This window comes from Anabrus simplex, chromosome 13, assembly GCF_040414725.1.
Source record: "Anabrus simplex isolate iqAnaSimp1 chromosome 13, ASM4041472v1, whole genome shotgun sequence".
Lineage (NCBI taxonomy): Eukaryota > Metazoa > Arthropoda > Insecta > Orthoptera > Tettigoniidae > Anabrus > Anabrus simplex.
The window spans coordinates 33,288,059-33,310,602 of NC_090277.1; the positions used below are offsets into that span (position 1 = coordinate 33,288,059).

The 22,544-nt window shown below is 37.0% G+C and overlaps 1 protein-coding gene across 1 annotated transcript in view; it reads right to left on the reverse strand.

The window, feature by feature from the left end:
* Nucleotides 1–6,753, reverse strand: part of LOC137502913 (zinc finger protein OZF-like) — a 52,084-nt gene extending 45,331 nt beyond the window's left edge. The window contains exons 1-2 of the mRNA XM_068230110.1: nt 6,581–6,753; nt 6,359–6,477 (exon numbers count right to left, since the gene is read on the reverse strand). Coding sequence (XP_068086211.1) covers nt 6,359–6,424 — 66 coding nt within the window. The 5' untranslated portion in view covers nt 6,425–6,477; nt 6,581–6,753. The remainder of the gene's footprint in view (nt 1–6,358; nt 6,478–6,580) is intronic.
* Between the last annotated feature and the right edge of the window lie 15,791 nt (nt 6,754–22,544).

The following is a 22,544-nucleotide window of genomic DNA, read 5'->3' on the forward strand; positions in this document are numbered from 1 at the left end:
GCAAAAAACTGTGTAGCTTGTTTTGCACCCAGCAGCTGCTTTGTGGGTTTCCTTGAAATATACTTCCCCCTGAGATTATATATTTGTCTTCAGAAACTGAAAGTGATTCCAGTGTAGATGTGCTTATGTAGGCCTGAATTCTGTCTGATTTTTCCTAAGAACACTGAAAACTCTTTCTGTGGGAGAGTTACTGTGAGGTACACTCAGTACTGCAAATACAACTTTACTTAAGGATTTACACTTAATTTGTCCACTTTCATTTTTAAGTTTTGCAATGTTGCCCCAGTTCATACCAAGGTTGGGTCAATGTACAATATATTCAGGGAATATATCACACTGCTAAGCTGCAAATTTCTCTTCGAGATTATCATGTTAATTTTCCTTGACCAAACTTAGGAATCTTCAAACAAAATATTCAAGAGATGAAGGAATACATCATTATGGGCAAATTACCTGATAATGTAACTGCAAGCTGCCAGATAAAGCTCTCGTACAGAATTATGAAGCATCTCTTCATCACAGTCATTATTTTTCAAGCTTGTCCTGGCTTTTGCTCCAATTACCAAGTCCTCATTGGCTTCCTGGTATTTCTTCCTCATGAATTGAACACTCAAAAGGGAGGCAGATTCTGAATGAACAGAAAATGGCTGAACAAATCTGACAAATAGGTCAGTTAAATGATCAGCAAGTTTCCTGCTAAAAAGGTGTATGGCTGGAGCATTTTGTTGCAGAAATAAATTCACTGAGTTACAGACAGGAAGTGTATTCTGAAGAAAGTAGCAAAACAGTTTTGTGTGTGGGTCTTGTACGAAAGATTTTACAGTTTCAAACTGCTTGGTGCTATCATTTTTATGGTGGCACTCACTACAAAACCTGAGTGTCAAAGCTCAAGAATGCTACTAATAGACTGAGGAGGTGAGAGCCAATGGGTACATACATACTCAACATTTTGTGACCCTCTGTGCCACAGACAGCCTGATATATTTTCAACATGTTTTGCCTTTTGGAACTCTTACCAAGATAGCAATATAACTGAACCAGTATGTTCTCTACAGTGACTGGTAATTGGACTACTACTTTTTGCGCATGGATGTGTATGAGATTACATGAACAACCTGGGACAAACAGAAGAATGCCTGTCCTTCACAAATTTATGATGTGGAGGTATTGCAATTGTTGACCCAGAACGCATGTCACGGTCATGAAAGTAAGATAGAAAACGGAAGTTACTGGAGTTACTTGTGTCAGACGTTAGAATATGGAATGCTTTACCCCCTGAAATTAGAAATTGTTCCTCATTAATTACCTTCAAAAAACAGTCTAAAGATTTCCTCTTGAATATGTAGGCTATGTTATGTAATTGTGTGTGAATGCGTGAGTGAATGCCTTGAGTAAATAGTTCCCAAAAGTTCACATAAATTACTGTTATATTATATGAATTTCATGTAGAGTAGTTAATACTGAATTAAATTTGTTCATTTTAGATTTAGGAGTTAGATCTGTTAGTTTTAGTCTATATTAAGTTATATTACTATATTATATGGGGTATGTTAAGTTTGAATATTAAGTCTGTATTCATTATCAAACTGCATAATGTAGTTAAGTGTAAGACAGGGCATGGGGCCCTAACTTTGCCACAAATAAAGAATCAATAAATAAATAAATAGACATTCTGTATATTTTGTGCCTAATTATGTCCACATGCATTTTTTTATAAAAGAAGGCAGCTTTAGCTCTCCCCTCCACAGAATGAACAAAATCTCTTCACCACTGCATGACAGTCCAAAGAAAGCAAAATAAATGGCTTACCACAGCATTAAACAATGTACTGTCTTTACAAGGGGATATCCTACTGCACCATAGTCTCTTCACCTATCTCAAGAGCAAACATCACATCAAAACTCTCAGCATTTAAAGCATCACTTTATCAGTACTCTGTAAGATTCAAGATTAATATGACTGCACTGAAATGCACAACTCTGTAAATACCCATTGTATACCAACACATGGTATCCTTTTCATCTGCTAAATTAAATATTAAAGAAAAGGACCCAAGTGACGTTTTCCATCTAATGACAATATGACATGAACACAATATTAAACTTTTAGCAATATTACATTTACAATATAGCAGATCATGGTTTCTGGAAAAAAATTCACTGTCAAACTGTTATTATTAATGATTCTATGTCATGAAAACTAGCTTCATGGATTTTGAAACACTAAGATGACAGAGTTGTTCCCCTGAGAGGCTGATGTATTTGAGCACCTTTAATACCATCAGGGTAATAAAGGATTTAATATGCCAACTTGGAACCAGAAGGCAAGCCCTCCACAACCTGAGCTACTCAGACTGCCATTTTTCCTGAGAAGAGCTACAGAATTAAATGCCAGATACTCAGAAGAGTACAAGGGACTATGTTGAATGCAGGAACAAAGCAAAGAGAGATGAAGAGAAACAAACATCTTCTTTAAAACCTAACCAATGAATTCAGTTTTCAGACATGCTGTGTAAAAAAAAAAAGATGCATACTTGTAAATTCTGCATTTATATAATCATGAAATTTTGTTTTTGTCAATTTCATATTAGTATACAAATATTCATATATTGCACCCAATATGAGATTACCCCCCCAAGGAATAATTTTAAAACAATTATCAATTTCACATATGAAATACGCATTGAAAATCTACGGAAGGTAGTCTCTAGTTTCAGTAACAAATAGAGTCTTGGAAACAGATCAAATCCTCTGTGCTTGTCTTTAAGTACGTAGTGGAAAGCCCAACCGGCCATAAACCACTTTCAATATAACTTAATACGCTGCCCGCAATGTTTCTGTTGCAACTTTCTCATGGGAAGCAACATTTAGGAAACAAAGAAGAGCCACACCTTGCTGTAAGACAGAGAAACATTCTTTGAAGGAGGACACACCTACACCTGATACCCCTCACCGAACTTGGTACGATCCTAGTTGGAAGACATCTTCAGTACGCGAAGCAAAATACAGCCAATCAGAAAATTGCACGGGAGAACTGCCTAACTGAGATTAATCTGTCAATTTCAAGATTCTGAACTGTCTAAAAGGAAAAGAACTGTGCTCACATCTCTAACAAATTAATGTGAAATTTTCTGGTAATTTTCATAATTAATTATTTTCTAATTAAATACAAGCATCTATGCCATAAGTGGAGTGAACTCATCCAAAACTGGGAATGCACAAGGCGACAAACATAGTGCATCCACCAATTCAGTTAACACAAATGACGATTCTGAATTTATGCAAAACTCTACGATCGATTTCCATAATTATTAGAAAATTTAGAACCGCACAAATTTATGGAATCGATGAATACAAGTCAATATTAGATTAGGTGATGGACATCAAATTAATTCGATGAAGTATTATACAAATCCTTCCGCCATCACTTCTCAGGATCATACGGGGGTGTGATGTAAGAAGATACAAAAGAAAATGTCAAACAGCCTTCTTTCAGTTGGTCATTCAGTCTTCAGTCAGTCAGTTGTCAGCAATCAATTGTATTTTTTGTTTTTTTGCTATTTGCTTTATGTCGCACCGACACAGATAGGTCTTATGGCGACGGTGGGTCAGGGAAGGGCTAGGAGTGGGAAGGAAGCGGCCATGGCTTTAATTAAGGTACAGCCCCAGCATTTGCCTGGTGTGAAACTGGGAAACCATGGAAAACCATCTTCCGGGCTGCCGACAGTGGGGTTCGAATTTACTATCTCCTGAATACTGGATACTGGCCGCACTTAAGCGACTGCAGCTATTGAGCTCGGTAATCAATTGTTACTCAGTGTTGACTTGCTCAGGTGTTATACTCTGAAGCACGGTCATGATACACAGTCTTCAATTATCATCCGAGTGTCGTTGTTGATCGAGGTAAGTGTTACACTAACACAAACAATCACAGGAACTATGTCATGATCAAAAGGGACTATGCACCCATCATTATGCGACAGGTAACGTTCGGTCTTATATTTGAGGAACTGACATGTAATTTGACCAGCTTGTGTGAATGAACAGTCCATCGTTAGTTCAGGAAAATTTTGCTTTATCGTGATTTGTAAAGCATATGCATGGATAGTTACATCATTTAATGAACTCTGCTGTGCTCAAATTAATAAACATATTTCAGTCATGTACAGTCATACCTTTACTACCATTTGCAAAGCGGTAATGATTTATTTTCAACAGCAATTATACACAAACAATTCTCAACAAGGGAGCCAAAAGAATGGACATTAAAAATAAACGTTATTGAGAACAGGCACAACAAGAACTGGTCAGACAGGAGAAGGAGTGATGCTAGCAGGTAGCAAATTCTGGGAATCTGTTGTGCAAGGACAAACATCCCCTGCTCGCCCAAGCAAGGTCAATGGATGGGCACTTTCTCTTATTTACAAACAATGAAAAGAGAAAGTACGCACCATAATAGCAACGTTATCAGTTCCACACGCCAGAAGAGATAAGCTGGTAGGGAAATTAGGTCATTTTCACAGTACAAAAGCTCATCCAAAATTAATCATTGTAAAATTGTGTTAGTCTGTAAGTTACATTATAAGGCATCAAGAAAAAAAATATGTGTGTCTACAAATAATTCAAATATGCTTAATTAACAAGTGCTATAGTATGCAAATAGTATAAAAATTATGAAATTCAATATGTGCTAAACACAGGATGATGAGGTCCAGCAGAATGCAGTAGCATCCAGCAGATGAGGTAAAGGGATGCTCAATTTATTATGTTGATAAATTAAGACTACAGATTATTGCATTGTCCGATATTGTTACTATGTTGTATAACTGCAAATATTACATACTGGGCAAACTAATAATAATGAGAGTTATGTGACGTATCTGTTGTAATAAGCATATGTTAAATCAAGATATTCAAGCAGTCAGATTGGCGATCGAAGTCTGCTTGTTATGAGCTTGATCCAATAATAATAATAATAATTATTATTATTATTATTGAATGTATGGATTTTCCATGTAAAATTTTGTTATATGCGGATAAATTTCAAGATCTAACATATATGTCTGATAAGTATGATTCTACTAGAATAAAATTTATTGTAGCCATCTATTCAATACAATTCACCGTTTATGGTGATTAAATTCTAAGTGATTTGTATACACTAAGTGTTTAGTCCTGTTTTTGGGCATCTTCAGCCTATTGTCAATCTTAAGGTCAAGACCCAGGTCTTATCCGAGTTAAACATTTAGAACCAATGTATACAAATATGACCTTATACTAAGAATCTTCCTATTTATTACAAATAAAAAGGGGGGCCTTACTTTAGGTGATATGTACAAAAATTAGCAACTTCAATAAAAACAAAATTTCTTACATGAATACATCTAAAATTATCTAACGATTTACAAACTGTACAAAGCAACAATTAGATCCCTTCATCGTTTGATGAATTGTTAGGCTCATAGTTGGTAGAAAATATGTTCGTCCAAGGTTATCTTTGTTCATCTATGCCATTTGTTTGGCAGCAAAAAAATAGGAACCATGTTTGTTGTCATTCTTGCAAAGCTTGAAATATCCCATGAGGAAAGAAACATAGTAGTTTGTTACTATTATAAGGAATTAAGCAATTTTTGTGGATTAAACTTCGTGTATATTGGAGTATGTTATCCAATGTCATTCAGTAGTTAGTTGTTCCTCTATTAAGTGTTACATGTTTTATATCGTATGAGTCTAATATTTGACTGTTTGGAATCATAAATTAATAATGCTGTGAAAAATAAAATTTAAAGTTTCAGTCTTAACAGCATTATGTAATTTTAGTTAGTTTTGAATCGTCAATTTAGTGTAGTTACAAAACCTCTTTTGGAATTAAGTCAGAGGATGTTGTTTGTGAACTGTTAATCTTGATTTTCTACTTGTGATTTTTTTTTCATCTCAGCTCTGTTAATTTCATGTTATTATGTTAGAATTTTTTGCTACTTTATTTAATTTCACTTTTATTTAACTTCAATTTAATTTTCATTCGATTTGCAATTTTATTTAAATTTAACTTTATTTTTATTTGCTTTGATTAATAAAGTTAGCATAATTTAATCTTATTCGGTCTTGGGGTTACATTATTTAGTAGTTTGCTTGACCCATAGTTAATTCATGACACCCCTATACCAGCAATGTAGGAGGAATCATCGGACAGTCCAATGCCCTGAGTATATATGTACGTGTGCCTTAAAAAGAGACAGCAAGATACCCATATATCACCTGAACAACTGATAAAAGTACAGTTATGTAACCAGTCAATCTCAGACAACTGTTAAGACTTTAAGTGTAATCACTACAAAGTTATCTGGAATGATACTTACGCACGAAGAATTTGATATTTCTTCAAAGCAGCTTGGTTCCTCTTCGGTCTTTACTTCTAAGTCCATTTTAAATAGGTTTACACGGTTTTGGGGTGTAGATTACTTCCACAGACCTTGCACTGAAACATGAGCCAAAAACACAGTTTTGTTGTTTTTAGTCAAGCCTGCAGTTCTCGGTGAGTATTGATATTGTGCTCATAGCTATAGGACCTCCAGTTTTACCTGGAAATTGAACCTCAGGGGTAAACATCTTCACTGAAAGAACATCACACATTCACAGATTGGGATTAATATGCACACACCTTGTGAAAAGCCTGTAAGTATGCAACTTCCATATCGCCCACTACAAAGGGAGTCCAATGAATGGTTTCATGTATCGCCCCACACAACCCTATCCTGTGCTATGCTGTTAATCTATTAATTGAATTTTGTCCTCTACACCCAACTCACCTTTTTTTAAATAATTTGTTTTACATCATACTGACACAGAGAAGACTTATGGTGTTATGGCTAGGAGTGGGAGGGAAGTGATCGTGGCCTTGAGTAAGGAACAGTCCCATCATTTGCGTGGTGTGAAAATGGGAACACACAAAAACGGTCTTTACGGCCGCCACGGCCACTTCCTTCCCACTACCATCCCTTTCTATATCACCATTACCATAAGTCCTATCTGTGTTTGTGCAACATAAAGCCATTTGTAATTTTAAAAATCTGCAATGAAAACTTTAAAACTATTAATTTTCTAGCTCAATTTGCATGGCAAATGATCTGCATTTAACCACTATAAAGACTCAACCTCTCCACTCTGTCCCTTCACTAAGTCTTTCGGCTATATACATTCTGTACTGTCTTTACACTAGAGCCCAGTGGTGATACAGTTAAAATATAAATTTGAAAGTCACTATTAGGAATGTTCTGATATAGTTCATTCAGTTTTGTTGTAAATCCACAAACATTTTGATAGTAAATCATCCTGGATGTTAATAGCAATTGTTTCTAATCCCTGCACCTTATGTATTTTAATAAGCCAGTTTCTTACACAGATATAGGCATAGTTCTCTCAATGCACAGTCCTCACCTGGGCTTGCAGCCCATTTAAGAGCTACCATGCACTATGTTGAATTCAGTAGCAGTTTAGCCAGATTTCTTATTGATGAAATAATTATTTGACAGAGGATAGCCAGGTACCCATTGGCAACTTTATCCAAACATTCACAATTTTTAGTGATTATGTTACAATACATACTCATGGTAGGCCCTATATGTTTGTTACAACAAACAGTTCTGAACTGGCTATTAACTCCTTTGTTACAAAAGTTCCAAAGTGCTTAAAAGCTCCTTTGTTGAAACAAACAGTTCCAAACTGACTATCAACTACTTTGTTACAACAAACAGTTTGAAACTCGTTATGAACTCCTTCGTTAAAACAAATAGTTCTGAACTGGCTACGAACTCCTTCCTTACAACAAACAGTTACGAACTCATTATCAGCTCCTTCATTAAAACAAACCAATCCAAACTGGCTATGGACTACTTTGTTACAATAAACAGTTCCGAACTGGTTATGAGCTCCTTCATTAAAAAAAAAAAACAATCCAAACTGGCTATAAACTGCTTTGTTACAATAAACAGTCCAAACTCCATCAAAATTATCTTAATGAGCATAAGCGAATCAGAATGCTTCTCAGAACTGACTGTTAATAATGGTTTGTTGGAATTAGTAAATGGCAATTGCAGTAAGGAAGAATAAATCAACATTAAGCTCAAAAGATTTAGGTATCCAAGCAGCTAACCGAGCTGTATATATCAATGAACATCCGACATCGGGGAATAAATATCTCCACAAGATGGCCAGGGATCTACGGCAATATGGATATAAATATATTTGGACCAAGGACTGCAAAATCTATGTAAGAAGGACTGAAAACCATCGATCAGTGTGAATTAGGACCATTGATGATATTAGAAAGTTGCAGAGCGAAGACACAAGTGTAACGGCACAGCCAAAATATCATACCAACACACGTTAATGGCAGTACATAAGTGTTACAACAAATATTCCATTTTTCCATTAGGCTGTTATGAAATTCAATACGGTTCCATAAATAATTTTGTTTTACAGAACATCAGTTCATATACAGTTGCTTCACACCTGGACGTAAACAGCTCTACTGGTACGTCAAAACCTTACTGTGCGGTCAGGTGCTTGTACCTAAACAGCAGGAGTATCCGAAACAAACTTGAGGAAATAGAAATTCTGTTGCACATTATAGGTCAGGTAGATATATTGGTTGTGACAGAAACCTGGGTAAAAAGTGAGGAGTCAAAATACTATAATATGCCAAATTATAGAAGCGTCTTTTCACACAGACAGAGCAAAACTGGAGGTGGCTTAGGTATTTACATTTTGCACTGTTGGAAAGTAAATGTGAAAATGAATTTTGAACTTTATCATAGCTTGATATGGGTTGAAATTTATAGAGATAAATTTAGTAATAGTAAATATAAAAGTGTTGATTTAATTGCAGCATATAACCCAAATAGGAAAAATGCCACACCATTTCTAACATTCCTTGAAAAGTTTCTAAGTAAAACAACTAAGAATTTATGCCTATTTTTGGGTGACACGAATAGTGATATCTTAACTAGTGACCAACTAAAAAGAAAATACATGAACCTGCTTTCTTGCTATGATTTCAAGCAATGCAGTAATGTAATATCCAACACGAGTATGTGATACCACAAGCACTTTAATAGATCATGTGTCTATAAATAATTCTGAAATATATTATTATTTATCAAATGTTGGTAGCTATATAAGTGACCATAATATATTAATATTTGATATTCTTTTGCCAAATTCTAATTCTCCATCACAATCGTTTGAACTGAAAAGGCCGAAAGCAACTAACGTAGATCGAAAAGATGATAGACCTGAAAGTAGTAATATCACTGAACATAACAGAAAAGTCGTGAACAACCCTACTAGTAGGATTGACATAATATATAATTCCTTTATTGACGAACTACCGCTAAGTACACAAAGACAGAAAGCACAAAGTCATCGAACACAGAGAACCAGTAGCTCGCCATGGATGTCTTCTGAACTTCTCAGCCTTATTAAGCGACGTGACATTTCACATGCGAAACTTAAAAATCCCACCCTAAAGAATAACATCACTCGCAGCCAGGAATATCGCAAGTGTATGAACAATGTAACAAATTTAAAAAGGAGCTTAAAAAACAAATATTACTCTGAAAAATTTAGAATTCATAACAAGAACTCAAAGAAAATGTGGAAAATAATCAACAAAACCTTATATAACAGAAAAACAACAAAAGGCGATAATTGTACATCTCTAGAAATAGATAACAAGATGATTACAGACAGTCAGGAAATATGTGAATCATAAAATTTATATTTTTCAAATATTGCTAAAACCCTGGCTTCCGCAATCCCTCCCCAGAGCACTGATACACTTGGGGTTCCTAGTTACTTCAACTCATTTTACATATATCCAACAGATAAAAGAGAAGTAAGATCTATAATATCAAATCTAAAAAACAAAAGTAGCTGTGGGCAGGATGGTATAACTGCCAACTTTCTAAAAGAATTCCAGGATTCTTTAAGCGGGATGCTAACGGAGATCATTAACGAATCCTTGGCGTCTGGTACATTACCTAGTGAGCTAAAAGTAGCTACAGTAGTTTCAGTCTTCAAGGGTGGGGATGGGAGGAATACTAGTAACTATAGGCCTATCTGTATTCTCTCCATGATATCCAAAATATTAGAAACTATTGTTAAAAAGAGACTTCTCACTTTTTAAACAAAAATAATTTCTTTTACAGTGCACAATATGGTTTTCGTGAGAACTCTAACACTGAAATAGCAACCGTAGCTCTCATAAATCTGCTGGAAGAGTCAATAGATTTTAATAATTTTGCTGGTGGGTTGTTTATAGATCTAAAGAAGGCCTTTGATACAGTGGACCTTGAAAGACTGTTAGCTAAATTAGAGAGAGCAGGAGTTCGTGGTGTTGCTTTGAAGTGGTTTGATAATTATCTTTCTGACAGAAAACAGTATGTAGTGCTGAATAACTGTAGGAGCTCAGAAATCAGGGTAACCCATGGTGTTCCACAGGGGTCGGTATTAGGGCCGACACTCTTTCTAATCTACATCAACAACATTGCAACTTGCCGTTTGAAAGGACGTATCACACTATATGCCGACGACACAAACATGTTCTATACTGGTTGCAATATAGACTCAGTTGTTAAGGATATGCAGGAAGACCTCAATAATCGGTGCATTTGGTTTCAAGCAAACAAATTAACAATTAATGTGCAAAAGACTAATTATATGATAATGATAAAACAAGGTCAGAATGAAATCCCACACAGTAAAATATATATGCAGAATACTGAAATAAAACAAGTTAGTACTGTCAAATATCTTGGGTTGGTAACTGATAGGAACTTGAACTGGACAGACCATGTTGAATACATTACTAAAAAGATCACACCTGTTGCAGGAATTTTAAAGAAACTTAGTTATCTTATCCCACATCATCATCTAAAACAGATCTACTACTCTTTAGTTCATAGTCACCTACAATATTTGAATGTAATCTGGATGCGCTGTAAGAAGTCTGACTTGACTGAGCTAATGGTAGTACAAAATAGAGCTGTTAGAAATATACTTAATGTTCCCTACTTAATGCCAATAAAATATCTATATCTAAGTGCTAAAATACCACCCCTAAGCATGAGTACAGAATTCAATACAGCTGTACTCATGTATAAAATAAAACATAAATCTATACACCATGACACTACATATGCTCTGAATTCTGACAACCATCCATATAGTACTAGGCATGCAAATGACTTTGCCTTATACAGTGTTCGATCTTATAAATATGGTATAAACAGCTTGAAGTACTCTGCGATCCAGTTATTTAACAACATCCCTGTGGAGGTAAAAACAACAACTTTGGCAAAATTCAAACAAAAAGTCAAGCATTATGTTTGGGAAGGGTTCAGTGCAGTTTAAATCAAAATATCGGTTGTCATGTAAGTCATTCTCCCAAACAATCTTGCAAACTGTCCGGATCTATTTTTGTACCCCTGCAACTCTTGTGGTATGTATATGTTTTGTAAATACTCTGTAATCAATTCTTGTATCTCTGCAACTCTTATGTTATGTAATTGTAAATTCTCTGAAATCTATTATTGTACTTCTGCAACTCTTATGTAAATGAAAATACTCTGTAATAAATTCTTGTACCTCTGCAACTTTCATGTTGTGTAAATATAAATACTCTGTAATCTATTCCTGTACCTCTGCAACTTTTATGTCATGTAAATGTAAATACTCTGCAACCTATTCCTGTACGGCACCCCTGCAATTATTATGTTATGCAAATTTAAATACGGTCAGAAACAATTCTCTGTAATCCTCATATTGATGAGGTACATATTTTATATATTTTATGTGCTTATATACACAAACTATATTTTGATATGTAAGTGCCCGCCAGTATGTAATGTCCTGTACAATTCCTATGTATGAGCCTGCAGGCTCGTTGGAATTAACAGAAATGAATGAATGAATGAATGAATGAATGAATGAATGAATGAATGAAAGGCCAACTTTATTAGCAGTACCGGTACGTTCAAAGACTTGGACACAGTGTAAAACGTTCTGCAATGACCTGACGAAGAAAATCTTAACAGAAACAGCACACTCTACAGAACAAACCCGCACAAGCTGCCGCAAGATGTCTGAGATGTACAATACATAACAAACTAACAAGAACATCAAATAACAACAAGCCAACCACTTCGAAAGTAAACCTGAAATAGGGAATATGGTTCCTAAAAACTTTACAACCTGTGCGTTGTTCTTCGACTGTATACATACATACCCAGTATAATTAACTTATCTCCAGCTAACTGGTGTATTATATGCGCACTATTTAGTGATAGATTTACACGCTAGTGCTTGAACAGGTCGACTTCGGTTATCTTCGAGATTCGTATAGGCAAGCTTTGAAACACAAAGTAAGGAACGCTGATGATCACTATGCGACATCTGGCGTACACATTACCTACTCGTACTGTGGTTGTTTACACAGCGTAGCTAAACTATAGATTTCATGCTAGGAACACGTTTCGCATAGAGAAATATTATATAGTATTATATATTGTGTGTGTGACACAGTTGTTGGCGTAAGATAATAAAGGTTTAGAAAAATTCATATCGATCGATTCTATTATCGATACAATTCAGATTTCATTTTCATTCAGTTGGCAGTATTACTCCTCAAACCAGTACAAAAATCTATCACTAAAAAGTGCGCATACATGGATAGAAGTCATAAGTCTTCTTCTTCTCCATCTTCTACTAGGCTAATCTTCTTCTCCTTTATTTTACCCAGTCACTAATCTTGAAGTAGGGGGACACAAAGAAATCTTCGCTCCACACGTATCTAATCTCATATTCAAACGAACACAGCTCATCTTCAGCAAAGGAGGGAATAGTGAAAGACAAAAAACACCAGTGGAAGTAGGAGCATATGATCTTGGACTGAGAACAGAACACTAAGCTGCCACTCAAGCTTATCAGTCTACTAATGTCATTCCACGCCATTTCTCCGCTGACAGCTTGGAACTTACCACTCAGTCGAACAGCTCGTCTCCTTTCTCCCATATCTTCCCAGCCCAAACTTTGCAACATTCTTGTAACGCTACTCTTTTGTCGGAAATCACCCAGAACAAATCGAGGTGCTTTTCTTTGGATTTTTTACAGTTCTTGAATCAAGTAATCCTGGAACCATACTCTAGTTGGGGTCTTACCAGCGACTTATAAGCCCTCTCCTTTACATCCTTGCTACATTCCCTAAACACCCTCATAACCATGTGCAGAGATCTGTATCCTTTATTTACAGTCCCATCTATGTGATTGTCCCAATGAAGATCATTCCTTATATTAATACCCAGATACGTACAATGACCCCCAAAAGGAACGTTCAACTCATCAACGCAGTAATTAAAACTCAGAGGACTTTTGCTATTTGTGTAACTCACAACCTGATTTTTAACCCCGTTCATCATCATAGCATTCATTGCCTACTGTCCATATCACAACATTATCGAGGTCATTTTGCAGTTGCTCGCAATCTTGTAACTTATTTATTTCTATACAGAAAAGGTGACGAGAATCTAATTGTGATGGGAGACTGGAATGCAGTGGTAGGCCAAGGAAGAGAACGTAGTACAGAAGGAGAATTTGGATTGGGACAAAGGAACGAAAGAGGAAGTCGACTGGTTGAATTCTGCACTGATCATAATTTAGTCCTTGCCAATACTTGGTTCAAACACCACAAACGAGGACGAGACCTTGAGACACTGGAAGGTATCAAATAGACTTCATTATGATTAGGCAGAGATTCAGAAACCAGATGTTGGATTGCAAAACTTTCCCAGGAGCAGACGTGGACTCTGACCACAACTTGTTGGTCATGAAATGCCATCTGAAGTTGAAGAAATTGAAGAAAGGAAAGAATGCAAAAAGATGGGATCTAGACAAGTTGAAAGGAAAGAGTGTGAGGGATGTTTCAAGGAACATGTTGCACAAGGACTAAATGAAAAGGCTGAAGGGAACACTATAGAGGAAGAGTGGAGAGTCATGAAAAGTGAAGTCAGTAGGGCTGCTGAAGAAATGTTAGGAAGGAAGGAAAGATCAACTAAGAATCAGTGGATAACTCAGGAGATACTAGACCTGATTGATGAACGACGAAAATACAAGAATTCTAGAAATGAAGAGGGCTGAAAAGAATACAGGCGATTAAAGAATGAAGTGGATAGAAAGTGCAAGGTAGCTAAAGAAGAATGGCTGAAGGAGAAGTGCAAGGATGTCGAAGGCTGTACGGTCCTGGGAAAGGTAGATGCTGCATACAGGAAAATCAAGGAAACCTTTGGAGAAAGGAAATCTAGGTGCATGAATATTAAGAGCTCAGATGGAAAGCCACTTCTATGGAAAGAAGACAAAGCAGAAAGATGGCAGGAGCATATCCAACAGTTGTATCAAGGTAACGATATAGATAATTTCGTTCTGGAACATGAAGAGGCTGTTGATGCTGATGAAATGGGAGACCCAATTTTGAGGTCAGAGTTTGACAGAGCTGTGAGTGACCTAAATAGGAACAAGGCACCTGGAATTGATGATATTCCCTCTGAATTACTGACTGCCTTAGGAGAAACCAGCATGGTAAGGTTATTTCATTTAGTGTGCAGGATGTATGAGACAGTAGAAGTCCCATCCGATTTTCGGTAGAATGTTGTTATACCTATTCCCAAGAAAGCCGGTGCTGACAGGTGTGAAAACTACCGCACCATTAGTTTAGTATCTCATGCCTGCAAAATTTTAACACGTATTATTTACAGAAGAATGGAGAAACAAGTTGAAGCTGAGTTGGGAGAAGATCAATTTGGCTTCAGAAGAAATGTAGGAACACGTGAAGCAATCCTGACTTTACGTTTGATCTTAGAGGATCGAATCAAGAAGGACAAGCCCACGTACATAGCATTCGTAGATCTAGAAAAGGCATTCGATAATGTTGATTGGAACAAGATATTTATGATTCTGAAGATGATAGGGATCAGATACCGAGAACGAAGAATTATCTACAGCATGTATAAAAATCAGTGTGCAGTGATAAGAATCGAGGGCTTTGAAAAAGAAGCAGCAATCCAGAAAGGAGTGAGGCAAGGCTGCAGTTTGTCCCCTCTCCTTTTCAATGTTTACATAGAACAGGCAGTAAAGGAAATCAAAGAGAAATTTGGAAAGGGAATCACAGTCCAAGGAGAGGAAATCAAAACCTTGAGATTTGCCGATGATATTGTCATTCTATCTGAGACTGCAGAAGATCTCGAGAAGTTGCTGAATGGTATGGATGTAGTCTTGGGTAAGGAGTACAAGATGAAAATAAGTAAGACCAAAACAAAAGTAATGGAGTGCAGTCGAACGAAGGCAGGTGATGTAGGAAATATTAGATTAGGAAACGAAGTCTTACAGGAAGTAGATGAATATTGTTACTTGGGTAGTAACATAACTAACGATGGCAGAAGTAAGGAGGACATAAAACGCAGACTAGCACAAGCAGGGAAGAGCTTTCTTAAGAAAAGAAATTTGCTCACTTCAAACATTGATATCGGAATTAGAAAGATGTTTTTGAAGACTTTCGTGTGGAGCGTGGCATTGTATGGAAGTGAAACATGGACGGTAACTAGCTCAGAAAGAAAGAGAATAGAAGCTTTTGAAATGTGGTGTTACAGAAGAATGCTGAAGGTGAGATGGATAGATCGAATCACGAATGAAGAGATACTGAATCGAATTGGTGAGAGGAGATCGATTTAGCTAAATTTGACCAGAAGAAGAGATAGAATGATAGGACACATCTTAAGACACCCAGGACTTGTTCAGTTGGTTTTTGATGGAAGTGTAGGTGGTAAGAACGGTAGGGGTAGACCAAGGTGTGAATATGACAAACAGATTAGAGCAGATGTAGGATGCAATAGTTACGTAGAAATGAAAAGGTTAGCACAGGATAGGGTGGCGTGGAAAGCTGCATCAAACCAGTCTATGGACTGATGACTCAACACACACAGAAAAACATCGTCCACAAAAAGCTTCACCTCTGATTCCACTCCTTTACTCAAATCATTTATATATATAAGGAAATATAAAGTTCCAATAATACTGCCTTGAGGAATTCCCCTCTTAATTATTACGGGGTCAGATAAAGCTTCGCCTACTCTAATTCTCTGAGATCTCTTTTCTAGAACTATAGCGACCCATTCAGTCACTCTTTTGTCTAGTCCAATTGCACTCATTTTTGCCAGTAGTCTCCCATGATCCACCCTATCAAATGCTTTAAACGGGTCAATCGCGATACAGTCGATTTGACCTCCAGAATCCAAAATATCTGCTAGATCTTGCTGGAATCCTACAAGATGAGCTTATGTGGAATAACCTTTCCTAAAACAGAATTCCCTTCTATCGAACCAGTTATTAATTTCGAAAACATGTCTAATGTAATCTGAAAGAATGTCTTCCCAATGCTTACATGCAACGCATGTCAAACTTACTGGCCTGTAATTTTCAGCTTTATGCCTATCACATCTTCTTTTATACACAGGGGCTACTATAGCAAATCTCCATTCGTTTGGTATAGCTCATTCAACCAAACAATAATCAAATAAGTACTTCAGATATGGTACTATATCCGAACCCATTGTCTTTAGTATATCCCCAGAAATCTTATCAATTCCAGCCGCTTTTCTAGTTTTCAAATTTGGTATCTTGTTGTAAATATCATTGTTATCATATGTAAATTTTAATACTTTTTTTTCATTAGTCACCTCCTCTATATGGACATTTTCCTTGTAACCAACAATCTTTACATACTGCTGACTGAATACTTCTGCCTTTTGAAGATCCTCACATACGCACTTTCCTTGTTCATTAATTATTCCTGGAATGTCCTTCTTGGAACCTGTATCTGCCTTAAAGTACCTATACATACCCTTCCATTTTTCACTAAAATTTGTATGACTGCCAGTTATGCTTGCCATCAGGTTATCCTTAGGTGCCTTCTTTTCTAAATTCAATTTCCTACGAAGTTCCTCCAATTTTTCCTTACTTCCACAGCCATTTCTAACTCTATTTCTTTCCAATCTGCACCTCCTTCTTACTCTCTTTATTTCTCTACTGTAATAAGGTGGGTCTTTATAATTCCTTACCACCTTCAGAGGTACAAACCTGTTTTCACATTCCTCAACAATTTCTTTTAACCCATCCCAGAGTCTGTTTACATTTTTACTTACCGTTTCCCACCGATCACAGTTACTTTCTAAAAATTACCTCATGCCTGCTTTATCAGCCATATGGTACTACCTAATAGTCCTACTTTTAAAAGCTTCCTTTCTATCACATTTATTTTTAACTAAGGCAAAAACAGCTTCATGATCACTAATATCATCTATTACTTTGGTTTCTCAATAGAGCTCATCTGGTTTTATCAGCACCACGTCCAGCATATTTTTCCTTCTAGTTGGTTCTGTCACTTTCAGAATCAGCTGTCCTTCCCATATTAGCTTACTTGCCATTTTTTGGCCATGCTTTCTGTCATTTTCATTTCCTTCCCAAGTGACATTGGTAAATTAAGATCTGCCGCTACTATCACATTCCTTTCCATGTCGTTTCCCACATAGCTGATTATCTTATCAAATAATTCTGAATCCGAGACTGCGCTACCCTTTCCCGGTCTGTACACTCCAAATATATCAAGTTACCTATTATCTTTAGAAATGAGCCTTATACCTAGAATTTCATGTTTCCCATCTTTAACTTTTTCGTCGCTTACAAATTCTTCTTTCACCGGAATGAATATTCCCCTTACCATCATTCCTATCCTATCTTTACGGTACACACTCCTGTTCCGTGAGAAAGTTTCTGCATCCAGTATATCATTTCTTAGCCATGATTCGAGTCCTATTACAATATCTGGTAAATATATATCTACTAAATTACTTAATTCTATTCCTTTCTTTACAATACTTATACAGTTCAACACGAAAATTTTTATGTCATCCCTACTTACTTCCAGATCTCTGTACCCTCATCACCGCTCCCTAGACAACCCTGTTTCCCTGAATGTACCTCCCTATTACCCCTCTAAGCAAATTTCCTAAATTATACGTACCACTGCGGTTTAATTGAAGGCCATATGAGCGCAGATCCCTATCTCCTACCCACCCATTAGAGTCTAGAAATTTCACTCCCAGTTTCCCACATACCCACTCCATAGTTTCACTTAAATCCCCAATCACCCACCAGTCAGTATCCCTCCTACACAGTATTCCACTGATAACATTCTCCGCTCTCTTAAACTACACCCGAGCTTCATTTACCAGATCCCTATGTTGGTACTTATATTAGCTTGCCTTACGTTGTTGGTAGCAACGTGAAACACTACCACCTTCTCTTTCCCCTCCTCCTTCTCTTCTACTTTTCTCAGCATCTGCCTGAACATCATTCCTGAAAAACACTCTACCCCGGTTCCCTTTCCTCCAAACACTTTCCCCACGTGTCTAACGATGGAATCCCCTATGACCAGAGCCTCAACACTACCCACTTACTTTGATCCCCTCCCCTCCTGGTCAGCCCTATCTTTCCTGATAGCTACAGAAGCTACTTCCTCCTCCCTTTTCTCCCTCCCATGACCCTGTTCCACCTGTCTTTTCCTATTCTCTACTCTACATTTCTCTTTCCTACCTTTTCCCTTCCTCCTACATCCATACATCTCAGCAACAGTTCCCTGTTCCTCTTCTTCCCTCTGTTGCTCTCCCTGGAGTGGCTCGTACCGATTTCTCACCGACACCTGTCCTGAATTCTGATCTCGAATAGAGCTCCTAGCCTGCAACCTCCTTCCCCATAGAACATTAGACCACTTGTCTTCTACAGTTTCCCCGCTTTCCTTCCCATCCCTATTTTAAACCTGCTGTAACCTGTACAATTTTTGAGGGAGGCCTACCTTCATTCTTGTCTTCTGTGAGAATCCCAATTATCTCCCTCAAATTCTCCAACTCCTCCCTCATACCCCTCAATGCCTCGCCACACCCACAGTTCCTACACTTGGACACTTTAGCCATTCTTTATGGACAAAATGAAAAGAAAAGGAAAAGTAAAATAACATGCTTTGTGGAAAAAAATTAACGAAAATAAATATTGTCTAGGATAGTACTCAAAGATCACACGACAACTATAATACTACCTAGACGTATTCTATTTTTATCCCACAACACACTAACACATAAAAACTACAGTTAATTAGTGAATACCGAAAGGAATACACAAAAATTACACAATTCTACACTGCAGTTAAGCCCCTCCTAATTACAACAGCAGAATTTTAGTAAGAGTTTCTACAGATGCCTCTACTATACTACACAAGTATTTTAGAATAATTTCACAATAATTTTACAACATTTTACAATAATAAAATAAGCATGCTAACATTTAATAAGATATTACTCGTATACTACTGTACTGTACGGTACACTACAATAATTTTAAACTCCGTTCAGGCGTATCCTAATTACAGTACTGGTACCGTATGTCACTACTAAGCACAAACATAAATTGAAATTGCAAGTTTGAAATTTGCACGAACTACTGTACTCAAAGATTACCAACAAAGCAAAATGCATAGACAGATTATTATTAGTACTATGCTCTAATAGATACGCACACAAAGATACACACGAATGTAGCAGGTAAGATACTGTACTATCTAAATATACCGTATCTGCACTACAGTTCTAAACTGAAATGTGGTTATAGGAATTTGCTATTATTTTCCCTACTATGCAGGACGGAGAATATAAGTGTCCTTAAATGCCGAAAAATAAGAGGTTGTCTACAATAATTTCTGTCAAAACTACGTCGGGGCTAGCTGCAATATTATTACGATGGGCCCTATAGGAATTCAATTATTAACTTTTAATCGATGTATGAACGAAGGTGCAAAGTACAGTGGAAAGTATGCCGGGATCTTAGGCTACAAATTATCGGAATAAGGTAATCATCTGATTTTGTATTTGGTTACACAACTACCATGTGTATGTAGCGCGTACTCTTTGATCTCATCAGAATAAACGGAATCAACAATTCAAAAACTGTTAAGTACCGTAATTATCGAGTGAAATTACCGCGTAATCTCTTTAACTTCTTTTTAAATCGACGTTCACAGGCGTATCATGTTTTTAATTTAGTAAATTATTACCTTCGCAATAGTTTGACCGGATATCTATACGATATACCGGGAAAGTTTCTGCGGTAGTTACGGTACTATTCCCCGGGCCGAGCAGCGGTCACGCGGCAGGCCAATGCCCCCCAGGACTGCAGTGCCATGGGGATAGGTTAGTTAGCCTTGAGGTTCATACTTGTGACTCAGTCATTTTACCTCACACACTGCAACTATTTCAACTCCTCATCAATTACATTTCCAACTCCATTTCTTCCCCTCTTATCAGCTCCACTGTAGAACAACGTGTAACTTTCTCCCATTTCCCTTGCCTTGCTTCCTTTTTAACAGGTTATTATTTAATGACTGATATTAGACATATAATCAAGATGTGCATTACGTTTTTAGCTTTAGCATTCCTGCCTGAACTTTCACGGCTATATTTGTCTTTTCACTCATTCAAAAACATTGTATCATCACACTAAGGCCCTTGTCAATAAAAATATTGGCACATTCCTTACACACATGATTCAATGAATTAACATTTACGAGTTGGACAATTTTCCCCTTAACTTAAAGCCTACTAACAGAAAGAAAATCTATAAATTTAGTCTCAAAAACATTCATATTTCCCCACAAGCAATACTTGTCATTACATTATGGTAGGGTAAACCAAATTTGCTTCAGCATATTTTTTTCAAAAAGATATGTACATTTCTTAAGTCACTCATATTTTCTTCAGTGCTTGACAACGCATTACGGCATTCCGAATGGGTAACTTGGTATAAAACCAGCCACACACATATGCATATGCATTTTCCTGAATTAAATATAAAACCACAGATCATACCTACAGCAACACATCGATATTGAAGGTTAACTGGTGCACTATACTATAAAATAAACTTTTTATATTTTTAGCCAGTTAAAATATGGGTCACGCAGTTCAGAAGTTTAGGAAGTATAATAAAAATATTTTTGTAACTGGAAGAATATACATGCAAACACAATATTTACTTACATTTTGTTGTCACGGGGGAAACACAAGAAAGGCCGCGAATCCTTATGAACTTCATAGTTATTGCAGCCAAACACAGCTCATATCTTTCGACTCGCATTGAGAGGGGGTATAAAGGAATGACACACGCTACTATTTACTTATGTCAACTTAGTGCATACGCATAAGTACCGCCAAAAAATTCACAAACAAGTACATGTGCTCTTATGACAGAAGCAGAAACTCCAGGTCACTCCGCTAGACAGAACTCTAATCGCTGTCCCTCGAAATCTTGCAGACTGTCGCGTATTATCCCTACTGTATTTGCTGCAATTACGGTGCGAGTGCGATTGTGTAGAAAACAGGAGACGCTGGTTGGAAATGGAGACTGCAAACGTGTGAGACGACGTAAAAAAGTAGGCGAGCGCAAGTATATGAAGGGCATTGAAATAATACGTGATTGGCATCCCCCTATCGTGCAGCGGGTATACATGTAGGTAGGTAGGTAAGACGAAATCTGAATTTGTATTGGGATGTTAGCGCATGGTTGAAACGTAAACGAATATTATTGCTGATGTAACGGCGGTATACGAGCCTTTCATAAACCGTGGTTTAGAGGGAATTGAAGGCTGTAGAATATAATAAAATTTACCTTTATACGAGGCAGAAATGTTCCAATCTTCCCTCCAAGTACGTAAAGCTCTATCGTTGGTAATGGGATAGTATTCCGTGGGAGGAACGGATATTCGAAGTGAGGTGTTGCTAAGCAGTAGCTTGTTTGGAAAAAAAAGTCTGCTTGTTCATTACCACATATACCGATATGACTGGAGACCCAGACCAATGCAAGGGATACACCTGATTGGTGGAGAGTAAAGAGGAGGTGTTTAACATTATATCGATGCCAGTTGAAGGAGAAGTGACGAGAGGAGAGCGATTTTAGCACACTAAGAGTGTTTGTGTATATCGTAGCTTGATGAATTGTATGTTGCCGAATATAAAGAAGGGCTTGTCATATTACAAATAGTTCTGCGGAATAAATAGCTAAATCATTCAGTAAATGATATTGTTCAGCTACTTGTCTATTAGCTATAAGGAAAGGTGCTCCAATCCCATCGAGATTTTAGAGCCATACGTATATTCATATCTATGCCTCGGTCAGCGAGAGATATGCGAATATTCTTCAGGGACGGTTAAATAGCCGAGTGACCGGAGGCAGACCAATGAATGCGGGTAGCAGTTGGTATGATGACAGAAGGCAAGAAATATAATCTAGCAAATGAAAATTGATAATGAGGGGCAGGGATAGTTCTCAATATCGAATCGCGAGAATTATGAAGGGTTTGATAAACAAAACATAACGCCGGCTTACTACATCGTC